Source organism: Anser anser, assembly GCF_964211835.1.
Source record: "Anser anser genome assembly, chromosome: 4".
Lineage (NCBI taxonomy): Eukaryota > Metazoa > Chordata > Aves > Anseriformes > Anatidae > Anser > Anser anser.
Window position 1 is genome coordinate 14,780,326 of NC_139724.1, and position 23,863 is coordinate 14,804,188.

The 23,863-nt window shown below is 46.8% G+C and overlaps 1 protein-coding gene across 16 annotated transcripts in view; it reads right to left on the reverse strand.

Annotated features, from left to right (window-relative positions):
* Positions 1–13,448: 13,448 nt before the first annotated feature.
* EPHA5 (EPH receptor A5) overlaps positions 13,449–23,863 on the reverse strand; it is a 199,918-nt gene continuing 189,503 nt past the window's right edge. For 8 of the 16 annotated variants that reach the window (XM_083832667.1, XM_083832666.1, XM_083832671.1 and 5 more), the window contains one exon: positions 20,138–21,135. In XM_083832667.1, the coding sequence (XP_083688793.1) occupies positions 20,919–21,135 (217 nt within the window). In that variant the 3' untranslated portion in view covers positions 20,138–20,918. Of the gene's footprint in view, positions 16,443–20,137; positions 21,136–21,182; positions 23,178–23,863 lie in introns of those variants that run through there. The other 8 variants (XM_083832668.1, XM_083832662.1, XM_083832673.1 and 5 more) reach the window with 3 other exon arrangements.

Sequence of the window (23,863 nt, forward strand, 5' to 3'; positions counted from 1 at the left end):
CTAATCAGTATTAATATCAAATCAATTACCGCTGACTAACGCCACAGACAAAGCAAATCACAAGATACTGTGCAAAACAAATCCATATTGCATGGCTTTTACTGTCAAGTGACAGCATTCATAAACCTGCCAAGGATCTTCACCAATTTTGTTTTATTAATAAAACTGTTAGGAGGGAAACAGAAACAGTGCCAAAATGTCCTCTCCCATCTAGAAAAAGCTTTCATCGACAAGGAAAGGGAAAACACAAGAAGACTTTCTCCACACTGCAGGGGTACCTTTTGCCACACCAGGTAAGCACACCTGGTAAAATGACCTGCAAATACAGGCGCGTTTAAAGTATGCCAGCCCTTTTTCTTAGGTAGCAATCAAAATGTTTTGGGGGATGTTTTCAGAACCATGTGAAAGAGACAGCTGACACCTGCAAGAAGGCGGTATTTGCATTTTTGCAGCAGTGTTGAGGCCCAGGGGTGCCTCAAACGTCCCAGTTGTGTGGATGCGAGTCGAGCCGATGGCCAGGGCAAAGCACCCACACAGCCACATTGCCCCCAGAGGGACTCCTGGGACCTCTCCCACACACCTTGTTTAGCAGAGATGTCACAAAATCATCAGGGCTTGGAAGGAAGACATCCTCCTCTATCCTTGGCCCGTCCCTTCGCCGCTGTGGGACAGCCCAGTCAGCTGCCCCTGACCTCCCTGCTAAGCAGAGCTGATGGAGAGGTTTTCCTGCTGTCATCCATGACTGGTGGGGCTACAGTCCTTCGTAGGGCAAAGCACCAACATGGGTAGCTCAAAGCTGAGTGACAATTCCCCCCTACCCACCCACCCCAAATTATGGGGACAGTTTAATTGCTTTGCTGGCCGGAGGCCGTGTAGAAAGAGCTGAGCTGTGAGTGGACCTGGCCACTTCTTCACCCCGACGCAGGAGAAGCTTCCCCAGCTTGCTGCCTCCCCATCTGTGTGCAAACAGCCCCCCAGCTCAAGTCCAGCTGCAGCAGTGGCTCAGTGTGTTTTCTTGTGCTCAGGGATTTATCATTGTGGAGTTGAGCAGCAGCATTTAATATTGTAAGGCTTATTGGTTTCCTTATAAAGGATGCATAGCTTTGTCTTTATCAATTTGTGGTTCCTCCCCTTGAACACCACATTTTATTTTGGCTCCAGCCCTGCACCTAATTAATCACTCGATTTCATTGTGCATTAACGTGGCTTCCCTCTGCCCTGCCACAATTCTTTACCCACGGTCTCATACTGCAAGCCACCCGCTTTTTCTATTCCCATGCAGTAGCCAGAGCTCCCACTTCTATTAGGGTCACAGCTTCTCAGGGACAGCCAGGATGGCTGGCGATGTGAGGGAAGGCCAATGCAAGCCCCAGCAGATCCCAAAATTTGCTGTCTTGGGGTCCAGTCCAGTGGGGCACAGCAGCTGGTGCAACTGCAAACAAGCAGAAAGGGAATTCTGTTGCCTATTTGCATTGCCCACCGTGTGTTTTCCCCCATGTTTGACTGCGCATGTGCACCATCGAATGCTGGGTGCTGCTCTAATGTGGGTGCTGATGAAATTCAGAGCTTGGCACAGCCCACATCCTTGCAGGCCACCAGAGCCTGAAATTATCATTAAGTATAAATAGTCTCACAGGCAAAAATTCAGCACAGGAACACGGTCCAAGGACAGAGGAAGGAACTCACTCTTTGGCAAGAGGCATTTCTTCCACTTGGCAAATACATGGGAGTTTTCCTGCTTTTCAGGGATGACGCAGTCTTCTTTCCCTCATGGAAAAACGTTCCTCGAGGGAAACACCCACCATCATCCTCAGGATGGATGCCTGCTGTGCGGGATGGTGATATTCCCCTGCCCTCTCACACCTGGGAGCATCACCTGAGGATCGTGCCATTTCCATGGGCAGGGTTGCAGGCAGCAAAAAGCAGTTTCTGAGCCTGTGCCCTTGCCTGTGCCCTGCTGTGACTGTCACCACTCCCGAGCAGGGATCACCCATGGGAATGTGTTTGCCCCATGCCTCGCACAAGGCAGCCTCAGTCTTCATTTAAGAGGGCTTGGGACCTCTTGCACTACCCGCTGTAATTACTAATAACGCTGAGCAGTGGGGATTGAACCAATCTTGAACACTGTTTAATTCATCGAGCACTTTCAACCCAGAGTAATAAGCCAGAGACCCTGCAGAAAAATAGTCTGAGGTCCTTTAGCTAAACTCATAATCATGTCTCCGCTCCAGAGGAAAAGCAATGAGAGTCTGGTGAATGAAAAATTTCTTGACTTTTGAACGTTTTATCTCACAGTCAGTGGCGCAGTGCAATTCATTGCCTGGACTTCGGCTGGTCAGGGTAAAGCATAGCTCCTGCCTGGCCGCACGGGGCTGGCTCTTTGGGGTATTTTGCAAAGTGAGCAGGTGGTCTTGCTAAAAGCTTGGACATGTTTCCTTTGGGATTTCCAGCTCATGTCCCCTCAGGAAGCCCCTGCAGCCAGGAACGCTGCTCTGGAGTCACCTACCTGATGCGGGGCTGTCAACGGCGTTTGGTTGTGTACCGACCCAGCTCTTCACACGGACTGTTTGGAAACTGGACCCTGCACGCGTCACTTCGTGTCACTTGCTGTCCCTCTTGCACCCTCTTGTCTTTCCCTCTCTGTAAAAGACCCTGTTAACCACAGATAAGGAAAGCTTTCCTGTAAGATCATAGGGCTATCAAGAAACCCTTGTACAATGACTTAAGTACGGGATTATCTCATTTCCTCTACTTAAAAAGGAAAATATATCCTAATCTTCTCCACTGAAAGCCACACCACAATTCATTTGGCATGACACCGGGTGCAAGTGACTCATGCCGAGCTGTCAGGCACACCTTGCATCGCTCTGAGCACTGCTGCTGTCCCCTTCCTCGAGGGCAGGTCTGCGCTGCCGCCCTGGCTGGTGTCCCCCATGTGGAAAGGGACCTGAGGCACCCCCTGGGGCAGCTGGCTGGATGCAACCTGTCATTTGCATCCCTTGTGAGGAGGGAAATGGGGTGGAAATGGCCAGCATCACTGCCAGGCGACGGGGAGGAGACTGAAGCCAGCGCAGTTGGCATTGCGATGATGCAAGAAGAGGGCTCCGAGCTGCAAAGATTCCTCAATATTCAAGAGCATTGCAGGGATTGCTTTGACATGAATGCAAATGCCAGTAATGCTTCCTCCTCCTTCCAAGCTGACATTTACCAAGCAGAGCTCTCTTCTTTGACCTCCCTCTGTAAACATTGACATTGCATTCACGGGGATAATAGATTTCTGTCTGTTTTACCGCAGCCGAATGTTTCCACCGGGAATGTTATTGCTTCTTATGGCTGGAAATGCACCTGCACCAGCTGTGAGGCTAAGCATAAAACCCATGCCAGCCCAAGTCCCCAAGTCTCTTAACAGACCGCGGCTGCCTCATTGCCGTGAAGCCCCCATTCATCTTGAGATGGTGGGAAAGAAATATTGTCCCAGCACTTCCTCTTCCTTGGGGAAAGAGAAACCATCAAATTTGCCTGCTTTCCTCTTAAATCACTTCCTGTCTCTGAAGGACACGGTCCCAAGGCAAGTAGCCAGCCTGAAAAATGACTTGCCCAGCACCTGGGTACACAACCCATGCAGCCCCCCAGAATAGCCCCGTGGTGATGCCTGAGCTAACTCACACCCCAGAGGAAGAACAGCCTGGGTTTTTGGTTTTCCAGTAGCAATCTGCCTGTTTCTAGCTATTTGTCCCCAAAATGAGATTCCCCATTCCCATCACCCAAGGATGAGCCCCAGCAGCTGCGTTAGTGCTTTGCCTCAAGCAGGTCCCTACTGCCCTGTTACCAAACCTGATGGCCTTGTTTAAAAGTGAAATGGCTTGGTGAAGCCTAGAAGCCCGCAGATGGGTTCTACCTCAGAAAATATATATGCGAAAAAAAAGCACCTCCACTTTTTTTTCATATGAACTTGTTGCAGGATTTGGCAGGATTCAGAGTGCCGGAGGTGACAAGCTTGCAAGCACTGAGCAGTCTGCCTGAAAAAGCAGCCCAGGATCTGGATTTGCACAAATACCTAGTTTTCCCAGTTGCCTTGGGCCCTTTACCATCACATTCAGCCCCTTTTCCCCCTTTCTCTTGCCCTCGGTAAGGTGCCGCAGGAAGGACAGCTATCTCCCAGCCAGCATTTCTGCATGTGGTGCTGCTCACCCTTGGTGCCCTTGCCCCATGATGTTGGGGTCAGGGAGAAGGGATTACATCCTCCAAGAGAAATACATCAGCAGCCACCAGCACCCACTCTTTAAGATATCTGTCATGTACTTGGGCAGGAAGAACATGGCAAGCTGGAATTTCCTTCATTTGGGAACGTGCACAACAGTGTTTGGGACAAAGCTGAAGTTTGTCACTTAGTATTTTGCATATGAATAGGAATTCAGGCTTTCATCCCTGGCGGGACCATCATTATACATATTACCAGACAGCTGGTCTTTAGAAAAGGAGGCAAGTAGAAACAAAATAGATGTTTATTCTGTACTTAGGCAAATTCACAGAAGGGGAATTATCTCCCATTCTCGCTGCTGCAAACACTTAGCTCACTACAGGCTCTTTGCACAGCGAATGCATTCACTCATCAAGGCATATTGAGTATCTGCTTATTACTGCAAGTTCAGATCCCTTTCTGCATTTCTTAGCAGCGGTTCAAGCGTTACAAGGCCTGCCAGTTTAAATGGAGAAGGGATTAATTTCCCTTCTCCCCTGCCACCATTTATAGAAAGACAAAAATTCGGCCATTTTTCATCGCATTTCTTGCTGATAGCCACACGGGCAGTTAATTAAAACATATTTGGCCATGGCTTTCCAGCAGCACTCTGACCCACACCATGACAAAAGGCAAGAGGAAAATGAGCAAGCAGCAGCGCCAGGGTTTCCTGAAATCCTCTGCAGCAATGTCTGTGCACACAATTCTCTTGGTGTGCTCACTCCTTTGTACCCACACATATAAACACACATATATACAGATGTAAGTCCTCAGTGTGGCAGGCTTGGAAACATTATGTTGCTTTCTGTTGCTTAGGGAAGACCAAGATCACATTTCCAGAGCTTCAGCTTTGATTCAAAGCAGGATCTCCTTTCTGCTAGGTACGTTTACAGCCTCTCTGCTGTCGGTTGTTCCTTCCTTCTGCGGTGGGGAGACTTTGGTGCCGCACAGCAAACATTCCCAGAGAATATAAAAAGCGAACAAACTCAGCCCTATAAAAATAACATTTCAATATATAATATTTACTGCCCTGTCTTTTAAATATCAGATCGGTTACAGTTGATTCATAGGGCCATCGCGTTGGTGAATAAAGCCAGATGCCCTGAGGTTTCCTGGAATGAGTTTTTCTTTGCAGTGAGTTTATTTCACTCGTCACGCTGCAGCGAGCAAACGAAGCCACGCAGCATCCCTGGGATTGATTTCGCTCCGTGCTGACTCCCACGGGCCGCTGTCCCCTGCAGAAGGAGCTGTTTGTCTCCCCCGTGCTGCTGCTGGGGGGCTTTGGTTGGGAAACACTTCAGCATGGGACATGTTGGGAGCTTTTGCAGGGTGGTGTGAGGGACACCTTGCAGCTCCTGTGGACACAGGGGAAGGCCCCAGGGAGCCCTGCGGAAGGGCTGAGTTTTGGAGAGCATCCCCAGGTTTCCCTCCAGCCTGGCCACGTGCAGGAGTTGGGGTGCTATCTAGTCTACACGGGTCTAGGGTAAGCACAAACCTGTTTGTGATGCGACTCTGGATTTGTCGGCTTGTACAAGCCAGCCACTTGACCAGTGGGATGTTTATACAGCACAAAAACAACCTCCTGGAGCTGCTCTGCTTGAAGCCCAGCTCCTGAGCCCATCCCTTTCATACTCCTTTCAGAAAAAGTGACTCCTCCCCGCCTTGAATAGGCGAATAATGTCGGTGCAAAATGAGATTACACTGGGATAACAATCCCCTGCCATTTCTGGAGAGCAGATGCCTGTACAATGCCGCTTCTGATGGACACGTTTCAACTCGATGCCGGCTTGGCACACACTCAGCTTCAAGCACGAAGCCCAAAGAGAGCCAGCTGTGACACCGTGCGTGGGGGCACCAAGTGGCAGCGCTGCTCCCCTCTGCCAGCAGAAGCAGCCAGGGCACCTGGTCTTTTGTCTGCCAAAAAAAAAAAAAGAATAGGGCCTTCGCCTTTCTTTCTTACTTTTTTCTTTCTTTTCTTTCTTTCTTTCCTTCCTTCTTTCTTTCTCTCTTTCTCTCTTTCTCTCTTTCTTTCTCTCTTTCTCTCTTTCTTTCTCTCTTTCTCTCTCTGTGGATTTATTTATTATTTATTTTTTGTCTCAGGGGAGCCAGAGTCCTGTCCCCTGGTTTCAAAGGTAGCTGCACTGCTTTGCAGCACCTACCACTACAGCTCCATCGCTGCAAGGAAAGAGCCACACCCTCACATTTCCCATCGTCAAACCCTGCTGTTCTTAGGCTCCCTAAATTTACTGGAATTGAGAGGTCCCCAGGATGGTAGCTCAGTTTTTTAATTTTTTTTCCCAGCAGTTTGGGGTGTGCACATTCCCAGTTGGCAGCCTGCAACACCCTTGGACTCTCACGCAGCCCCTCAAATGCTCCCCATTGCAAACGCAGCTCTTTGCTGGCAACACCCGCAGTGATGCCCTAAATACTGTATATTTGGGCCCCCCCAGCCTTCGGGCAGGATAAATCAAGCTGGACGTGAGGGCTCCCAAGAAATCACTCGTGCATAAAAGGCAGATGATTTGTTTTTAATATTGAGGCGGCCGAGTACTGTTGCTTAATTGGTGCCATCATTTTGCTGATTGTAATTCAAAGCAGGGAAAGAGCTGGAGCTTTCCCCGTCTTTATAGAGAGGCAGGGCTGGGCTCTACGAGGCTGAAACCACCCCCACCAGTGAGAGGGATGGTTTGGCACTGCTGAAATGCTTTGGGAGCTGCTGCTGACTTGTCCACACCTCTATTTCTGGCTGTGTGACTCTGGGCCTCCCTCACGCCACCTCTAATGCCAGAGACTTGGTCCCTGATGGCACACACCAATCTGGGAGAGACCAAACACCACTGCACCCTGATGCTGGCTGTGGACAGGAGCATCGATGTGGTTATACCCGTCCCCTAAGAGACAAATCCCCTGTGGAACGAGTAGTTTTGGATGTTGCCCTTTGGGTTTGGAGCTGAAGATTTGCTGTAAGAAATACCAAGTCAAAAGGTGAGGAGAAATGCCTGTGCCCCTCGCCAGCCGCAGGGCCTGACCCTGACTGAGCGTGTGAAACGTTGGCCCCAGCCTGCACCCAGCCCAGCTTAGGGGTGATTTCCATGGAGATCAGCGGAGGACAAATGAACTGGCAGGAGGAAGGGCTCTTTTCCATCCCAGTACCTGCTGTGTCTAAATTCAGGCTCTGAATGCGCTCTCTCGCCGTAATTTATTTCTCCATTACATTTCTGACCCGGGCTCCGGCTTTGCTGCTATCACTGTCAGCCTTTTGCCCCTCTAATTATGCTAACAGCAGCACCTGAATGCTAATTGCCATCCCTGCATTTTGCATACGAGTGTCAAAGAAATCATCTGCTTTCAGCGTACGTTAGGGAGGCATGAACAGTGCCTGAGAGCTCTGCTTGTTGCTGAACGTAGCTTCCGAGCCCAAGAAACCTTTTCCTTCCCCACCCAAGTACCAGGAACTAATCTTTTCCTTCCCCACCCTGGCACCACTTTTCAGCCTGAGCTGGGCAACTTGCTGTGTCTGCCACATATCAGTCGTGCCCTAATCCCTGCCTTAATTAGGGTTTATCACGCCATGCTTCTGTGTGTGTGTGTACAATCCGTACCTATATACACATCCTTTCCTCTCCTCCGACAATATGCGGTCCAACATCAATTTGGTATTGAGCTCCTACAAGTCTCATGGAAAGGGCTGGCAGAACACTGCTTCGCTGACATTTTTCAGTACCAATGGATGGGAGAGGTTGTTCCCTTTCTTCTTCTTCTTTTTTTTTTGTAAGGAAATATCATTTTTACCTTGCATGCCCTTTCATTCAGCAGCTCCATACACTGTATTTCTCAAGGAGTAAATGATTAAACTCTGGAGCTCTGAGTTTCACGTTTAAATGTCAAACTCAGAACACATTGTCTCAGAAGAAAAATCAATAGGATTTCAATTTTCTTGTAATAAATATGGCCTTTATTGGTAGCAAAACAAGAAAAAGGCTAGCATCCCATCTCACAGCTTTACTCCCCACACATTTACTCCCTTATGCAACAGATACATCAGAGAAGTGATTTTCCAGCCACAAACCTCAGTCTCCGCCTGTCATTATTTTGGGCAGGAAAGCAGCCAAGCTCTTATTAAAAAGTTACTTCCCACCTGCTCTCTGCTTGATTATCGCATTAACGGTGTATGGGCTCCTTCAGCAGGCACAAAGCAGGCTTTTGCCTTTTATACCCTGAAAATCTCTACAGCAGCCCCATTGTCAGCTGACATAAATCCTTGACTTGGCCTGGAACCACCCCAGTTTACCCCTGGAATGTGCCCCTTTCCTCTTTTCTCTCTTTTCTCTTTTTTTTTTTTTTTTAGTTAATAAGCCTTGAGAGAAATAAGTCATCTTCAGGGGCACACATATGCCTGGCACCTGCTCACGGGGAAGCCAAAGGAATTTTCTGGCCAAACTCCCATCCAGCTCTGCTAATAGGTAACAAAAGAAGCACATCGGTGTCGTAAAGCATCTTTTCCACTTTATTTTATTTCAACGATTGTGAAAGTTAGAGCTGGACAAGGAAGGGATTTTCTGGTTTGTTGCTTCAACTGAAAGGGGGAAGAGGAAAGCCCAAAAATTAGGGAGGGAAAGGAGAGCAGTCCAGGTCAGCCAAACCCCAGGCCCCATTTTTGTCATGACAAAAACTTCTTGTAGCCCTACAAAGCATTGGTTAGTGAGAAAGTGAGAAACAGAGAGGTGAGAGAAGGCACACGGAGTTTAGACTTCTTTTCAGAATGAGCCTAAAAGAAGGGAAAAAATAATTGCTTTGGAAAAGTCTGACCATTTGGTGTGTACTGGGGCACTTCCACATTGAAAAACTGCAATTAAAAAAAGTGGGGATCTTCAGTGAGCATCATGCCACCAGTTTCTCCACGGCTTCCCTCAGAGCCCCTACAGCATGAAATACCTGCACAGGGATGGCTGAATTAAGAGAACATAAATAAATATATAAAAAGAGTGACAGGCAGCTTTTGCCAAGCGAGGGCAGAAACCTTATGCTGGCCGTGCCACTGGCTCACACTTCCTTCCTTATATTGGTGTGAGATTGCTTCCCCCATGCCCATTTTCATGTAAATGAGGTTTGACCTCCGGCAGTGGATGTGTTATTAAAAATGCATGCTTGGAAGCACACGTGCACCTAATTAGGGGAACATCATGGGTGCTGGGGAGCATGAAGCACTGGGAAGGGTGGCACACACCGCGGAAATGACACTGAAACGTCTTCGGGCCTGCTGGGCTATTGCTGCCCTTCCTTATTGGAGGGAGGCATTGTGCTCTCTCTAACCCCCAAATCCCCCCTCAGCCTGCAGAAAAAAACATGCGAATTCCTTTCCTCTTCTCTGTCGCTGTCTCTTCCCTCCCACCTTCCCCCCGTGTGTGTGCCACTTCATTCCTGCCATCCCTTGGTGCCATTTTGCTTTCTGCACGGCTCGGCTGTGGCCTGATAAACCGCCCGTGCACTACTTTGTCCTCGCATCTCCCCAGGTACCACGCTGCACCCGAGGAATTGCAGATGAGCCAGCCTCTCCCCTCCTACCCATCCATTTTAACAAGCAGGTACTACGTGTGCCCTTCTCCGGTCCTCGGGGTCCAGCTCCAGCCTCGTGTCGGCAAAGATGAATCACCCTGGGCTCAGGCCGTGCTGTTTTGGCTGCTTCTTAATGCACTCGGGGGTGACTTTCATCAGGCCCTGTTGACTTGAATAAATCTCCCTCATTCTTTCATCACTTCTTCCCCTGTTCCAGCCTGCTCTCCGTTCCCTATTTTAAGTATCCGGTCACAGTTTATGCATTGCATGCTATTTATGCATTTCAGCCCATGAAAAATACATGAAGAGTCCCTCGCTTGTTCTCCCCACGGCCTCATAAATCTTGCATTGCTTTCTGCACGGCGGCTCAGCTTCCCGGGGCGATGGGGAGCAGCCTCCCTGCCGCTCCTGCCCCGGGGCCGGGGCCCCCTCTGGGGATGCCAGCGCTGCAGGCTCGAACCCTGCTGGGCCAGTGGAGGAGGAGGATTCGGAGCCTTAGGTCCCCACTTTAAGGTTACTGGATAGGAATTATAAGACAAAGACTCATAGAAATTACCTAATTCCTTGGTTTTAAGTGAGAACTGAGTGTTGGAGAAGGACTTTGTAGCCGGCTTTCGTCCTTACAAGCCCACATAGCCTGGTAACAGTAATGAGTTTTGGCCCTTCACCATCTGATCAGGATACGCCCCTTGTCCCGCCCGCTCACGTTGGCTGAGAAACGGGGACAGGGGGGAGCTGCTCCCACAGATGTGTCTTCATGAGGGCCCCATCCCCATTTCTATGGCAGCAGAAATCAGGCACCTTTCCAAGGAAGCCTTGTAAAGCACCCTCGTCCCTCAAAACTTTTGCCTCCCTTATTTCACTTTTTTGCATTTGAAGTGCTAGAGATGAGGAACCTTTCCATTTTCCTCATGTGAGCCCAAGTCGCCTTGAGCCTCCCCATCACCTGCAAGGCTATTTCACTTTCAGCCTCTTTAAAGAAGTTTCCTGTTCCTGTGCTTTCCTCTTAGCAGCCTCTGCCTCCATGAAGCTGTCACAGGTGCTGCCTAAGCAGACTTGGCCGAGGTGTGGTGAGTTAGTATTATTTTTGCCCTGTCCTCAGAGCCGCTCTGCTCACTGCCAGCATCTTGCACTCCGTTGCCATCCCGGTCCAGCAGCGGACAACCCCAGTCTACATAGGAAAATACCGCATGGGACCGGCATGTCAATCCAGAGATCTTTATCTGAGTTGCTGACAACATCAGTTTGTTAACACAATTGACCTGGAGCTCCCGCCAGTATACGGGGCGTCATCCCTCTGCCGCCCCAGCCTACTGTGCCTTGCTTGGCCGCAGACACCAGGCTACGCGTGTATCACCCGTCATCCGCCGCGGTTCCCCATGAAGGCAGGAGGTCTGGCATCTTCAGCTGCAGCTCTCCCCTGTGTCCTCCAGCAGCGGTTATCTTTCAGGAGCCTGAAAAGACCCCAGCTGCCCCTTTCTCCACACCCTCCTTGAGCCCACCACTACCTCTGTTAGACCTTTCCCAAACCAATCTTCACCCCTTGGCGTGGCACAGCACCACCTTTCCCACCCATCGCCTTTCCCAGCTCTCCGTAAGGCCCCTTTGGCAGTGTGAGGTTGCCCTCAGCGTGTGGTTGTAGGTGCTCCTGATGGGCACGGGGGCTGCCATGTCCTCCCACCAAAAAAATCAGAGAAAAAGAAAATCATCCCTTGGTGGAAAAAGAAAAAAAAATCAGTAAAATGTAATGATTCTTAGGAAGGGAATGGCTCAGCACCCACAGAACCACAGCCAGTGGTTGTTGCCGCACTATCTTGCCGCACTAATGAGACTAAAAAGCAGATTTCTCTCTAAAATAAAAACAGAGGAGGAGAGGTAACAGCATATAACGAAGCAGGAATAATTAGGGCCTGCACATGAGCCCTGCACATCTCTCTCATTCCAGAACCGCCTCTCTCCACCCAGGACCACAAAATGAGCGACAAGACTGCGTTTAGGAGAGAAAAATAAAAGGAAGAGGTTCCCCTGATCATGCCAGTTTGCTTTTGCACCTTCAGGGGGTGCGTGTGCACCTCCTCCCCAGGAACCCGAACGTTGTAGGCTTCCTCTTGCAGGGGCTGGCAGAAGGCAGGGACGCATACAGGCACCGTAAGCGAGGAGATACTGGTGCCCTCGGGAGGATGCTGCAGAGGGAGGAGGACCCGGCACTGCGTGGAAGGCTCACAAACTGCGTGTGTGATCCACAACTGGATGTAGCTGTTATTCAAAGATTTTTATTTTTATGAAAAAATATAAAAATTTCATATCTTACACTACGAAAAAAAAAAAAGTACACAAACGAAATGCACAGAGAACATCTGAGGAGGGGAAATAAGGGGGCAGGAGGAGTGTAAATACAGTGATGCTACAGTCTCCTACAAGCTGAAACGCTGATGCGAGGATCTGAGCCGAGGCTCTGGCAGCGCTGGATGCACGAGCTCGCCACCTACTTACCCTAAGGAATTGCCACAAACATATTACTAAAAGATCAGAAACTAAGCATTACTCTTAGACTGCTACTGACATATCTCACACACGCCTTAATGACTAATTTCAAGACTACAGCGGTCCAAAGATCCGCAATTTCTTGGTCACTCAGGCTTCTACATTTTTATATTCAACACTGAATTAGACAAAAAAAATCAGCTTTTTTTTTTTCTTCTTGTTGTTAAGATATAGAAGCTATAAATTAAAAAAAAATCTTTATTATTATTATTATTATTATTTTAATCAGTCTTTTTTTAGGATTAAGTAATTTTTCCAAATGACAGCTATCCAATGACTGGAGGTTAGTCTAAACAAGCCATGCTTGGGGAGACTTCCTTCTCCTGAGATGAAAAACTGTTTTGAAAGGAGCCTCTTCACCTCCCCGGCCCTTTGAAGTACTTCCTCACAATTAACAGCAAAACATACTGGAAAAAAAGTATTCGTTGTACCAACAGCAGCACTAGCAAGTTGAAAAACAAACTACTTTGACTTACCATAGGCAGGAAATCCTCCTACAGCTCCAATTTTACTGATTAATGAGAAACAGTGCTTCTCCGTGGTTTAAAAGTCCAGCACACAACTCGCAAGGTCAGCTAACTACCACCCTTACCTCCCCCTGTGCTTAAAAAGAGCATAACCAGAAAAATATCAGTGATCTCCTACGGCACGCCAATATTTACAACCATCCATTCCCAACATCTGACTTCAGCCTGTACATTTTCGTTTGCCACTCCTTCTGAAGGCAAGTTTTTCTGCTTGTGCTTCATGATGCCCTGGCTCAGCAGGTGGAAACAGCAGTAGCCTGGCCAAGACCGTAGGCACAAAGTCTCAAAGAGCTGCTGCGAAACCCCCCTTGCCCGTTGGAGATACCATGGTAAGAAGGGAGCTTTATGTTAAAACCCCAAATCCATGTGGAAGGCCCCAAAAATTGGTACGATTGCCCCAAATACTGCATGCTTGCAGTTCTCTCTTCACTGGTAACTGAAAATTTCTGTTGTAAGTACTCTGGAATTTGCACATGGATGTAGAAGCTGTAACTTTTGGACCCTATTTGTTAAAACATCAATTTATTTTATTTTCAGTTCAGAGACAAAGCCTATAATAAAGAGATCTGTAGCAAGAACAGTTCTTGAAATAAATATAAAAGGTCATTTATTTATTTATTCAAGGAACTGAGAGTAGGTGCCCTATTTACAAATGCAGTCTGGCTGAAGAACAGTTCATTTTCCGCTGGTTCATCTGAAGGTTGCTCCAGTATCTGGCAGTTACTACAGAATATCAAGCACATCACGCTCACCTCAATGTGGTGCACCCCAGCAGTACTGCATATGCCTTTAAAAACCCACAAATGGTGAAAGGGGATTTTCTCGTAAAAGTCCATGGAAAAGAACAAACCCAAATCCTTACAGAGAGCCAACAGTTAACGAACGACTGAAGAAAACAGGCAGAAAGGCTAAGTGCTGAGATTTGCTAATAAAATCTCTCTCAGTGCAGCTGATCGATGCATGCAGCGACCGAACGATACCTCCCAAAGAAACAAGTTGTTGCTTCTGTCTTCCTACGGGTTATTTTACAAAGCACTGCAGGCAGGGAGGCACAAATAATCCCGAGATAGCTCTGCTGACAGCTCTAATAATGTTATTTATTATTTGACAAATCTCTTTTATGTGCCGAAATTGTTATGTCTTGATTCCTTCTCCCCCCGCCTTTTGTGGCCTGGTGGCTGACAAAACGAAACAACAGGGTGAGAAATCACACCATCGAGATTCACCAGGCCTTCCCCTTCTGCCTCGCTGCATCTCACCGCGCGACTTGTCCCCGTCCTGTTTCTCGCATTGCCAGCAGGCTCAGCGCTCCCGTGCTGTGGCAGCGGGGTGCGAGAGGCGAGCAGCCGGCTTCTGCCCTCCCGCATGCCGGTGCTTCCCCCTGATCTTTCGTACCTTGCCCATGCCTCATGGCAAGGTGGTTTGGAGGATAAGTGGACGTTACAGAGCGTGCATATCATTTCAAAATGGGAGAATTCTGCATCGAGAAGCCCTGTGGAAAGAAAGCAAGCCCTGCTGCTAAGAACCCCCCTCGAGCCCTCTCCTGCTAGACCTTTCCCTACCCCTTTTCTTTAGAAAGTGCTACTTGCGTCAAATCTCATCAAAGAGCTCTGAGGAAACTGAAGACCTTTAAAGCCAGCTGAAGTGGCATTCAACACGTGCTTCTGCGAGCGGTGAAGGAAAGCAGTTGCCTTTGGGCTTTAGATAGGGTGCCTGGTCTCTGTTCTGCAGCGCTGGGGGATGAAGGAAGAAGCCCTAAGCCAACACGTCGATGTTGTCCTTGAGGAATAACGCTCTGAGATGCTATCCAACGCCTCTACGGAAGCAATACATCTACAGTAACAGTACACACTCGCCATCCGCCGAGCAGTTTTTAATCCTTATCTTTACCAAAGTCTTCACAGAACAACCTATGAATACCAAAATAACTGCACCGATTAATCCCATCTACAGCAAACAGAGGAGGATGGCCCCAAACTGTTTCTTGATAGGATTTCCAGAGCACTGGGCATCTCTCTGCTGCCCTCAGGTCCCCCTGAAAACAGCAGCTTCAGGCTTTGATGTACACACTGAACGCTGGCTACAACCCGGTACTGACTCAAGCTGTGTCAGCTTCAGGCAGATGACACCGACCATGGGATGACAGCGCTGTGACCAGGCTGGGCTGCTCTCCTTCACCTTCCTCTCTGTGCTCTGAACCAAAGTGGCCAGGTCTGTACCCATTTCTGTAAGAGGGATCAGGGTTTTGGGGCCAACCTGCCTAACTTTTCCAAGGGACGCAGAGGGTGTCTAAGCCGAAAATACCCACAAAGCAACCTGGGACAGCGCAGATCTCAAGATAATTCCCTCCCCTGCTTGCCTGGCCAGTTTTGGTGAAATGCCGTGAAATCTCTGTGCTGGATAATGGGGACACAGGAAGGGGTACGCTAGGGGCAGGTTATCAGACACACAAAGGGAACACAGATGCCACACTGCCGCTGAGGCAGGGTGAGAGCTGGATGCTTTAACTCCCACTTTACTTCTCTTCTTCTGGATGGCCCCAGCCCACAGTGGAGAAGAAGTGGGGTGACATCCTTTATTTAAGCAGACTTCTTCTACCTCATATATGCAAATCAAAACTCCCGAAGGCTTTACATGTTGCTCAAACCAAACAGCAGCAAAAATACAAAGCATAATGGTAACGCAAAAGAAAAAAACAAAATGAAGCAAACGGGAAAAAGAACAAAATGATGAAAAAGCCCCAATCTTGTACCTGATGTATAGCAAACTGTACAGTATATACATCGTCATGTATTATCCTCACAGAAGAGCAAACTAAAAGAACTTTGTAACACAGAGAGAAAAAAATATACACCCTGTATTGTATTTGCCATTGAGTAAGCAACATGTTTATACACTAGTCTCTATAACTTAACGCTGTGTAACAGCATTTTTTTTAAATTTACAAAACAAAATATCTATCCAGAAATAATCTAATCATATTGCTCTTCAATACACTTCTGTAGACAAGTAAGACTCGAAGTAAACTTCAGTGAAGCGCAGCTTTTGTGAGCCCACAAACAGCTGCAAAACTTCTCCATTCAAGTAAGTCCTTGGAAGTATTAACATGTGCTGCTGTAATTCAGTATATAAAGGTGCTATATATATATATATCCCATGTACAGACAACATGTGGTGGGAAGCCTTGCTGTTGTCATCGCTGAAGCGTAAGAAATCGGTTAACCTCATGTACAGTAGATCCATTTCCATGTTCCATGCATGTTACATTTACTTCATGAAAATGAGGACACAAATAGGAAGAAAATGAAAACTTGAGTCAAACACTACTTTATAAACGCTGTGGCAGAGGCCAACGTCCTTCAGTTATAGAAACCACTGAATTTCCCTTTTTTCTTTAGTCAAAATAAATCTCAGGGCTAGTATACAAAGTGCAGGACCAACCACTTGAGGAAGTGACTTTAAAACCAAGTTACAACGGCACCATCCCATTCACCAACTGGACTTTCATCTCTTGAAGGCTGTTCATTATCTTCTTCTGGTGACCAACAAGTGTCACTCCCAGCCGCCTCAAATCCCTGTGGGAGAAAGCAGACGTTGGTTCCAGGGACGGCTCAGGCACACGCCGACACACACACTACGCACCGCACACACCGATGCTGCTGCCTACCTCTTACCATTTGTGGCTCCTGAAGCCCTTTATAAAGGGAGGCAAGTTTAATATTCCCCCCCTTTTTTTTTTAAATGGCTGATGGTGTCTCAGAGAGGTGACATGATTTCACCAAGATCACCTCAGCGGCTAAGGGGAAAAGCTCGACAGCAAAATGTCAACATTGGCTTCAGCAAAGGACTCCGCTATGCACGAGCAGTCCTGTTCCAAGAGAAAAGCTGTGTAAGAAAACGTGTGTTGCAATTTCCTCTTCTCCTGAGAGAGGCTGATATTTGATCTTGGATACGAGCAGCAAGGAGTAAGGTCAATCCACGCTTCCTTCCTCTTCGGGTGAGGCAAAGCCAAAGGTACACAAACCACAACCCTACAGCCAGCTCCTAGAGAGAGCTGAATGGCAAAGGCCTCGAGCACTGCTACCGCCCCGATGGCCTCCTAAAGTCAGCAGGAATTGGCAACACAGCTCCCCTCTGGGCTTTTGTAAATCTTTCTGTAAACCCATGCTTGATTATTATTTTTCTGTGAATTCTACGTGATAAAGGCATTTGTGTTGAGTCTGCCAGGGGTGCCATTAAAGGAAAGCTGTAACATAAGATTAGGAGGAACGGTTGTCTTCTCGGAAGTTTGACTCTCTAAAACCTAGGCATCTAGATGAAGCTAATCACCACGGTTCGCAGCAAATACTGCCTGAGAGGCACCTCCGGGGGACAATTTATCCCATCCAAAGACAGGAGTGGGATGAGTTGTTCCCTGCAGATATTATGCTAGGAGCTTGGGTGATTAGATTTAATGACATCTAAAGCCAGATGAGGTGACTCCCACACCATGAGTTATGGCAGTGTAATTTTACTGATTTCTTTAAAGAGGGAAAAGTGTTAGCAAAGAAATTGAAGGAATAGGTTTGGAAGAAGGATCAAGACAGGTGCATCCCTGTTTCCAACATAAGACATAGACCATTAGAGAAGCAGTTTGACTTACAGGAGATGTGATGTTTTGTTTGAAGACTTCCATTACAGAAATATAAGCCCCTTGCTTTCTACCTCTGAGCTGGACTGAATAAAAGATGTTTTCAAAGTTAAGCTCTACGGTTTTGCCAGTACAGGTGTGAATCACAGCACTGCTGGCACCAGCTTGTGGACGACACCCAAAAACAAGCAAGCCACTTACAGGAGAAGGCTTTCCACCGAAAGCCAGCGGGACATAAGTGCTTTTTGGAAATGACACTAGCAGGACTGATGCATGCAAGAGCCAGGATTGCCAGCGACACCCAAAGCCCCAGTTGCTGCTCCCAGGAGCCCAGCTGCCACCTGGTCATACTGGAGACATGATCCATAGCAGAGCTACATGCTGGACTGCAGGTGAACGTGTACAGTGACCACCGAATGCTTTTGCATAATGCACGTGAGCTACCCATCAAGGTGCACCTCTCTCAGCAGATCTACATTCTGGACAGAAACTCCTGTGTGAATACAACCATCCAGATCCAAAAATTACATAGATGAACTCTTCAAAATCATTGTTTCTAACAAAAAGAAATCCCAAGTGCAGGTTGACGTGTTAACACAAAGCCAGTTGAAGCCAAAAGCTAGACCTGTTCTCCATAGGATTGTCACGCTTTCAGCCTTTTGATTTGGAAAATACCAGATTTTTTGCTCGAGGCTAAATACTTCATTTCATTATTACACCCTTTTTCAGTGAAGCAACTCTCTGATGCATACCGGAAATCCCAGTGCAATGAGTGTGGAGCAACAGAGGTCAACGAGACACATCAGCACATTCCTTACCCGGAAGAAAAGGCTGCAGCACCTGCAAAGGTGCCTAACTTCTCAGGGGGACATGCTTTCATTTCTACCTCCACTGAATTGTGAAACTAGTTCAGCAAGCAATCTTAATAATGAAGGAAAATGTAGTAATACTATTGTTACATGCAATTTATTTTATGTACACAGCACAGTTGGAAGTTCACACCAAAGATCGAAAAAACAGTATATGGCCAGATTTTTAAAAGAGCCAACATCCGTCTTTCCCCCCTGTTGTGTGCTGCTCTGGTGTTACTTTTTGAAAGTTCAGCTATTTTTGCAGGTATCTAAAGTGCAAGCTGAGCTCTTTTGAAAATCCAACACCACATATTTCACGTATATACTGTTTCTGATATTATCCCTCTGCTCTCGCACATTATGCAGAAAAGCCGGCCTGGAACTATCAGCAAGGCATGTATGTGTTTGCATTTCATACGCCGCTCAGTCAATCTAACAAGGAAAAGTCCCTACTCTCTGGCATTGCAGCAGGCTTCCTGATCAAAAGGATCCATGTACCATTTCAGGTTTTACTCACTACAGAACTTTTTTTTTCCTTATAGCATCCACCATAACCCAATATCCTTGAGTAAAGCCTCATTGATTTAAGGGAGGCATAAAGAGAGAGAAGAAAAACGAGTTTCTAGTTTCAATCCATTAGTTGCTCACCAGGGGACTTAGACTATTTTTTTGAATATTGAATCCTCTCAAATGTGGAACCACTGGCCAAAAGTGTGGGGACTCCTCAGAGAGGGGAAAAACTTCTGTGCAGCCTTTTACCTCCACAAAGACCAACCAGAAGGCTAACCCAGACAACAACTCCTGAGCCAGATGCTCACCTAGCATAAAATCAGCGGCTTTACTCAAAAGCCACCCTGCGCTTTGCCAAGCCAGCAACAAAACTTCCCCCAAAATGCCTCGAGAATGCAGGAGCTTTAATTCCTGTTTTCAGGCATGACTTGCAGCATGTTGCAGCCTCCCATGCGTCCAGGGCCGAAGCACTGGACTTAAAGCAGCAAAAGGCAGGAGGCAGTTTTTAAACAAAATTGGGTGCACAAAACAGCCACTCTGGGGACAAAATCCACTTCTGTGCCAAAGAGTTGCAACACAGCTGCTCTAAAAATCCAGTCCGGTGCTGCTTGACCCATTTCACCACAGCCAATGGGTAATACCACCAGGCCTAGCTCTGGAGACGTACAGGGGTATCTACACGGGCTTTGGAAAGGTCTGGGAGAGTGACAGGACACGTGCACTTCCCTGCAAGAAAAGGCCCATCTGGGACTCTGCCGAGGAGCGGGCAGACGACACTTGCAGTCAGCATCCAGGCTGCACCTCGCCATGCAAGTGTCCCTACCCCAGACGCTGGGTTTGTGTGTGCCGCGGTGGCAGCGGCACAGGCATTCCTCGAGGCTGTGAAAATACGGGCACCCATGTGCCACGGGGTCTCCCTGCTTCAAAATACTTGACCTGCAGCAACAAGACAACTTTTAGTCCTGTTACAGGGAGAAGTGCCCTCCCACCCCTTTTCACTTTTTTTTCACACAGGGTTGAAAATGGAAACAGAGGAACTCAAATCACATGCTAACGCAGTACTAAGAGACCGACTTCAGTTAACCAAAAAGCCAAGTGAATAAAGGGGTCAGCCCATTCCAAACAGCCTGTATACAGCTGTACGCATGCTGTGCTCTTACCATGTCCTTGCATGAAAGCCCGGCTCCAATGTGCCAGGGACAACACAGTATCCCCTTAACTGCAATATCCTCCGTTTTGCAGGAGTTGAATTCATGGTCTCCACGTTGTAAGAAATATATTTAAAACATTTTATTTACAAACAGAACTACTTATACACCATGGCCCAGTTTGTCAAACACAGTGTAGGCTAGGACTGGATCGCCACATAAAATACAACCTCCTCACCACCCCGTTAATCATGCAAGAGAAAGGGACATGTTCCTGAAAGATCTCCATGGCTGGAAGCCATCAACCTACCACAAATTGTTTTGCATTTCATCTCCCATTCCAGTAGTTTTCACCATTCTTCGTGTGGTGTAAATCTACAATGGCCCATGCAGACTGGCACTACTCACGGAGTTAGTTAGTTGTCAGTTTGAATGAGGGGAAAGAAGAACCTCAAAGACCTTCAGAAGAAGCTAAAGAGAGAGGAATCCACTTGCTAGGGACTTTTGCATGAGATTAGGACTTATTTTTTTAAGAGTTCATCTGCTCTTATTCATTATTCCCATTCTACTTGACTATGACTCAAGAATTGGTTTGTTCAGAAGCAGATGCGATATCACAATCCCAGGACTGAGATTTCAGGTGAAGAATAAGTATCTAGAGCAGGTGAACTCTTAAACGTTCTTCATCCAGCATAACTTTTAATAAATAATTTTATTTTATAAGAAAAAAATACAATGCAAAGCAACACAGCACATATTATTACAAATATTCAGAGCTCTTCATCTAATAACAAACAACAGGGTGTCCTGAGATTCAGTGAGTACAGATCTTTCAAAAGGTGTAAGTATGCAGTCCACATTTTGTTAGTAATTGGTCCAGTCTAGTGTCAGACTGAAACTCATGTCATGGATCTATCTATTCTTGAGCATTGTCCTGGTAAAGTTATTCTTGCAGTGGATTGAAAGAGCTCCAGACACACTCAAAGTCACTAGGTGGTCCACAAGTTTAAAGAGCAGGTCTGGTCCACTGGAAAGGTTTCCTTCAAGTCTGATATCCAGTTGGAAAGAGGGGGTGGAGGGTGAGGCTCCACTTTTCACAAGGTGATTCGTCCCTTTGCAAGAATTAGAGCTAAATGTAGAAATCACTCTTTGTTTGAACACATACATTTTCAGGTCTTTGCTTAAGCAGGCAGAGCTCAGGACTTGGGGCGATATTCACCGTTTTTAGCTTTTTAATATTTTTTCTCCTAAAATTTGTCACTAGCACTACTCTTCTCTGGAATAAACGCATTAAACCATTACTTTGAAAGAAGCAAGGGGGTAAATGGGATTTTGCTTGGCATGTTGGGGGGGGATTTTCAAAAAACGCTGAACATGTACTATCTCAACCAGGTCCCATAAAGAGGCCACAAGCTGGGTGCCCACTGCCACCAGTCCCATGAGAGTGTCACCCATCCCCTCTCTTACAGAACTAGCAGGTTTTTTCCAGGAGATTTTAGAAGTATTTTACATTCATCATATTTTTTTTCTGCATTTTCTGGCAGGGATTATCCAGTTCTCCCTTCTCCACCTAATTTCCACATGTCTCCTGCATAGTTTGAATTTGGGGAATATCATTTTGGATGGTATTTGAAGGCAACCTCTTAAATTGTAAAGAATATTTTACTGATGTCATTTGGGGAAAGAAAGCTACTTTCAAATTTTCAGATCTTCTTTTCACCTGATCCCCCCAAGTCCCAGCTCTGGAATATATTGAACAGTTGCCTCTATTGAAAAAAGACAAGGAACATTTAACCTGAATTCTCATTTGCAGAGTACAAAATGTTTTGTTGTTTCCTTTTACGGGGAGAAAAATGAAATCTCCAGAAAAACAAAACCCCAAATATATTAACCTTTAAAGAACTTTGCTTGTTCCAATGTTTATTTCTTCCCTGTAGCATCTCTGGAGAACCCACACAACTCTCAACTGTGCCCCACAGAAGCCAGGTAAACATTTCTGTCCCTTACTCTGTTATTTTAAGGGCAATCTGCCAGTTTACATCCAGAGAACACAGTTCAGGTCTTAAGTTTGGGACACCTTTCCTCTTAAGTCCCTGGAATCTATGGCAGTTTCTCCTATTTTAGTGGCTGAGGGTCTGGTCTTCTGCCTTCTTCACTAAGTCTGAGCGAGACCACAGATTTCTTGATCCGGCTGGCTGGCTGGCTTAATGAACCTTCCACAGTTTTCCCCAAAACAGACCCAAGTGGGGTCAAGATCTCTTGCAAAGCCACAACTGCAATGCAAAGGAGCACAGACTGCGCAGGTCAAGACCCAAGCCTGCCTAAGTGTCTCTGTCCAAGGTGGCTGGAGGGGATTTTATTTGCTAGCAAATACTGGATAACTAAATAGCAGGAACCAGCTCAGAAAACTTATCTAAACTTGCCAGGTGGAAATCTGGTGGATTTGTGCAGTGCAGTGATGAATTTTTTGTACAAGTATGGTATCACTGCACATGAAAAGAGCCTCCCAGCACATTTTAGGAGGCAAATCAGCAGTTTATGCACGTTCCTTATGGTATCATCATAGGAGCTGGCGATGGCCATACCGGCTGTCTCAGGGTTTGTTCTCAGCCTTGAGAGGATGAACAAATCCAAGCTGAACACTACACAGGGAGGCAATGATACCTTTCTTCTGGAGGCTAGCATTAAACTAGCCAGAATACAGCCAGTGGAGCTACCTGTGGGATACACCTTCATAGCCAATTTTATTTCCTGCAATTCTCCTTCACACAGCCCCTCACCTAGTACGCGAAGTTGGAGCATTTCAACTTCTTGCCTTTTTCAGTTTCAACAGAAGAAAGTCAGTGAAATGCAAGATGGATTCATGAAACATCTCCTTTCAGCTTCAAAAAAATCCCCCAAAGCTCCCAAGGCTCTCAAGCATCAGTTCTTCTGCCCTGCTCTGCTGCTGTAAAAGCCTGGAAGAAAGCTGAAGCTGAGCAGCTCAGACATCTCATCTCCATTGGGGCCAGTAAAGGACCAGAGTAAAATGACATTTGTGCTACTGAGACCATCCTGGGACTCTGCAGAGGGGGTTCTTAGATGTGGTTTGTGGCTGGTGAGGTTCAGAGCATCTCTGGCAGCTACAATGTTATTTGAAGGACTTAAAACAACTCGCCCTTCTGGCTAGAACTGTAAAAGACAATGGATATCTTGGCTCACTGGCAATCTGAAAAAACATTTTGAAGTACTTTTTGGGCAGCCTGGAAAGATCTGGGGAGAAAGTTTTGAAATTTCTGAAATACCAAAGAGTAAATAGAGATAAGTATTTACATTTAAGTATTTACATATCACAATGTACTGCACTTTGCGTGATGTGGGGGAAACGTACCTCACTCCAAGAGGTGAGGTTAGAAATAGTTTTGTCAGTGTGCTAAGAAGACATGCTAAGACTGTATAAAGCTAAACAAGTGGCAAAAATGCTCATTAATTTGGGGTTGAACACAACATTTTCTCTGACCCAAACCAAAGCAATTCACTTTTGATCTAAGCATTTCTTTTAGAGCTCTTGAAGTTGCACGAAGTTCTAAACAGGAACAAACTGGAATTTCTTGTGAAACCCGTGTTCTTTGATATAGCTAATTCAGCCAAACAGCAACAAGCCTGTGATGTGTTTTAGACAATCTGCATTTCCTACCAGAACTTGCTCTGATTCTAAGATTAAGGTGGCACAGAAGAGGAGAATGCTCCAACCTTTTGCTTTTCTCTCATTTTCCTGCCTCATTCTATTCTCCTCACCCATCACCTGGCTAGGTCCTTCCTGCCTACCCTGGGGACGGACCTCTTAGGTAGAAATCCAAGCACCCTCACTTCCTAGA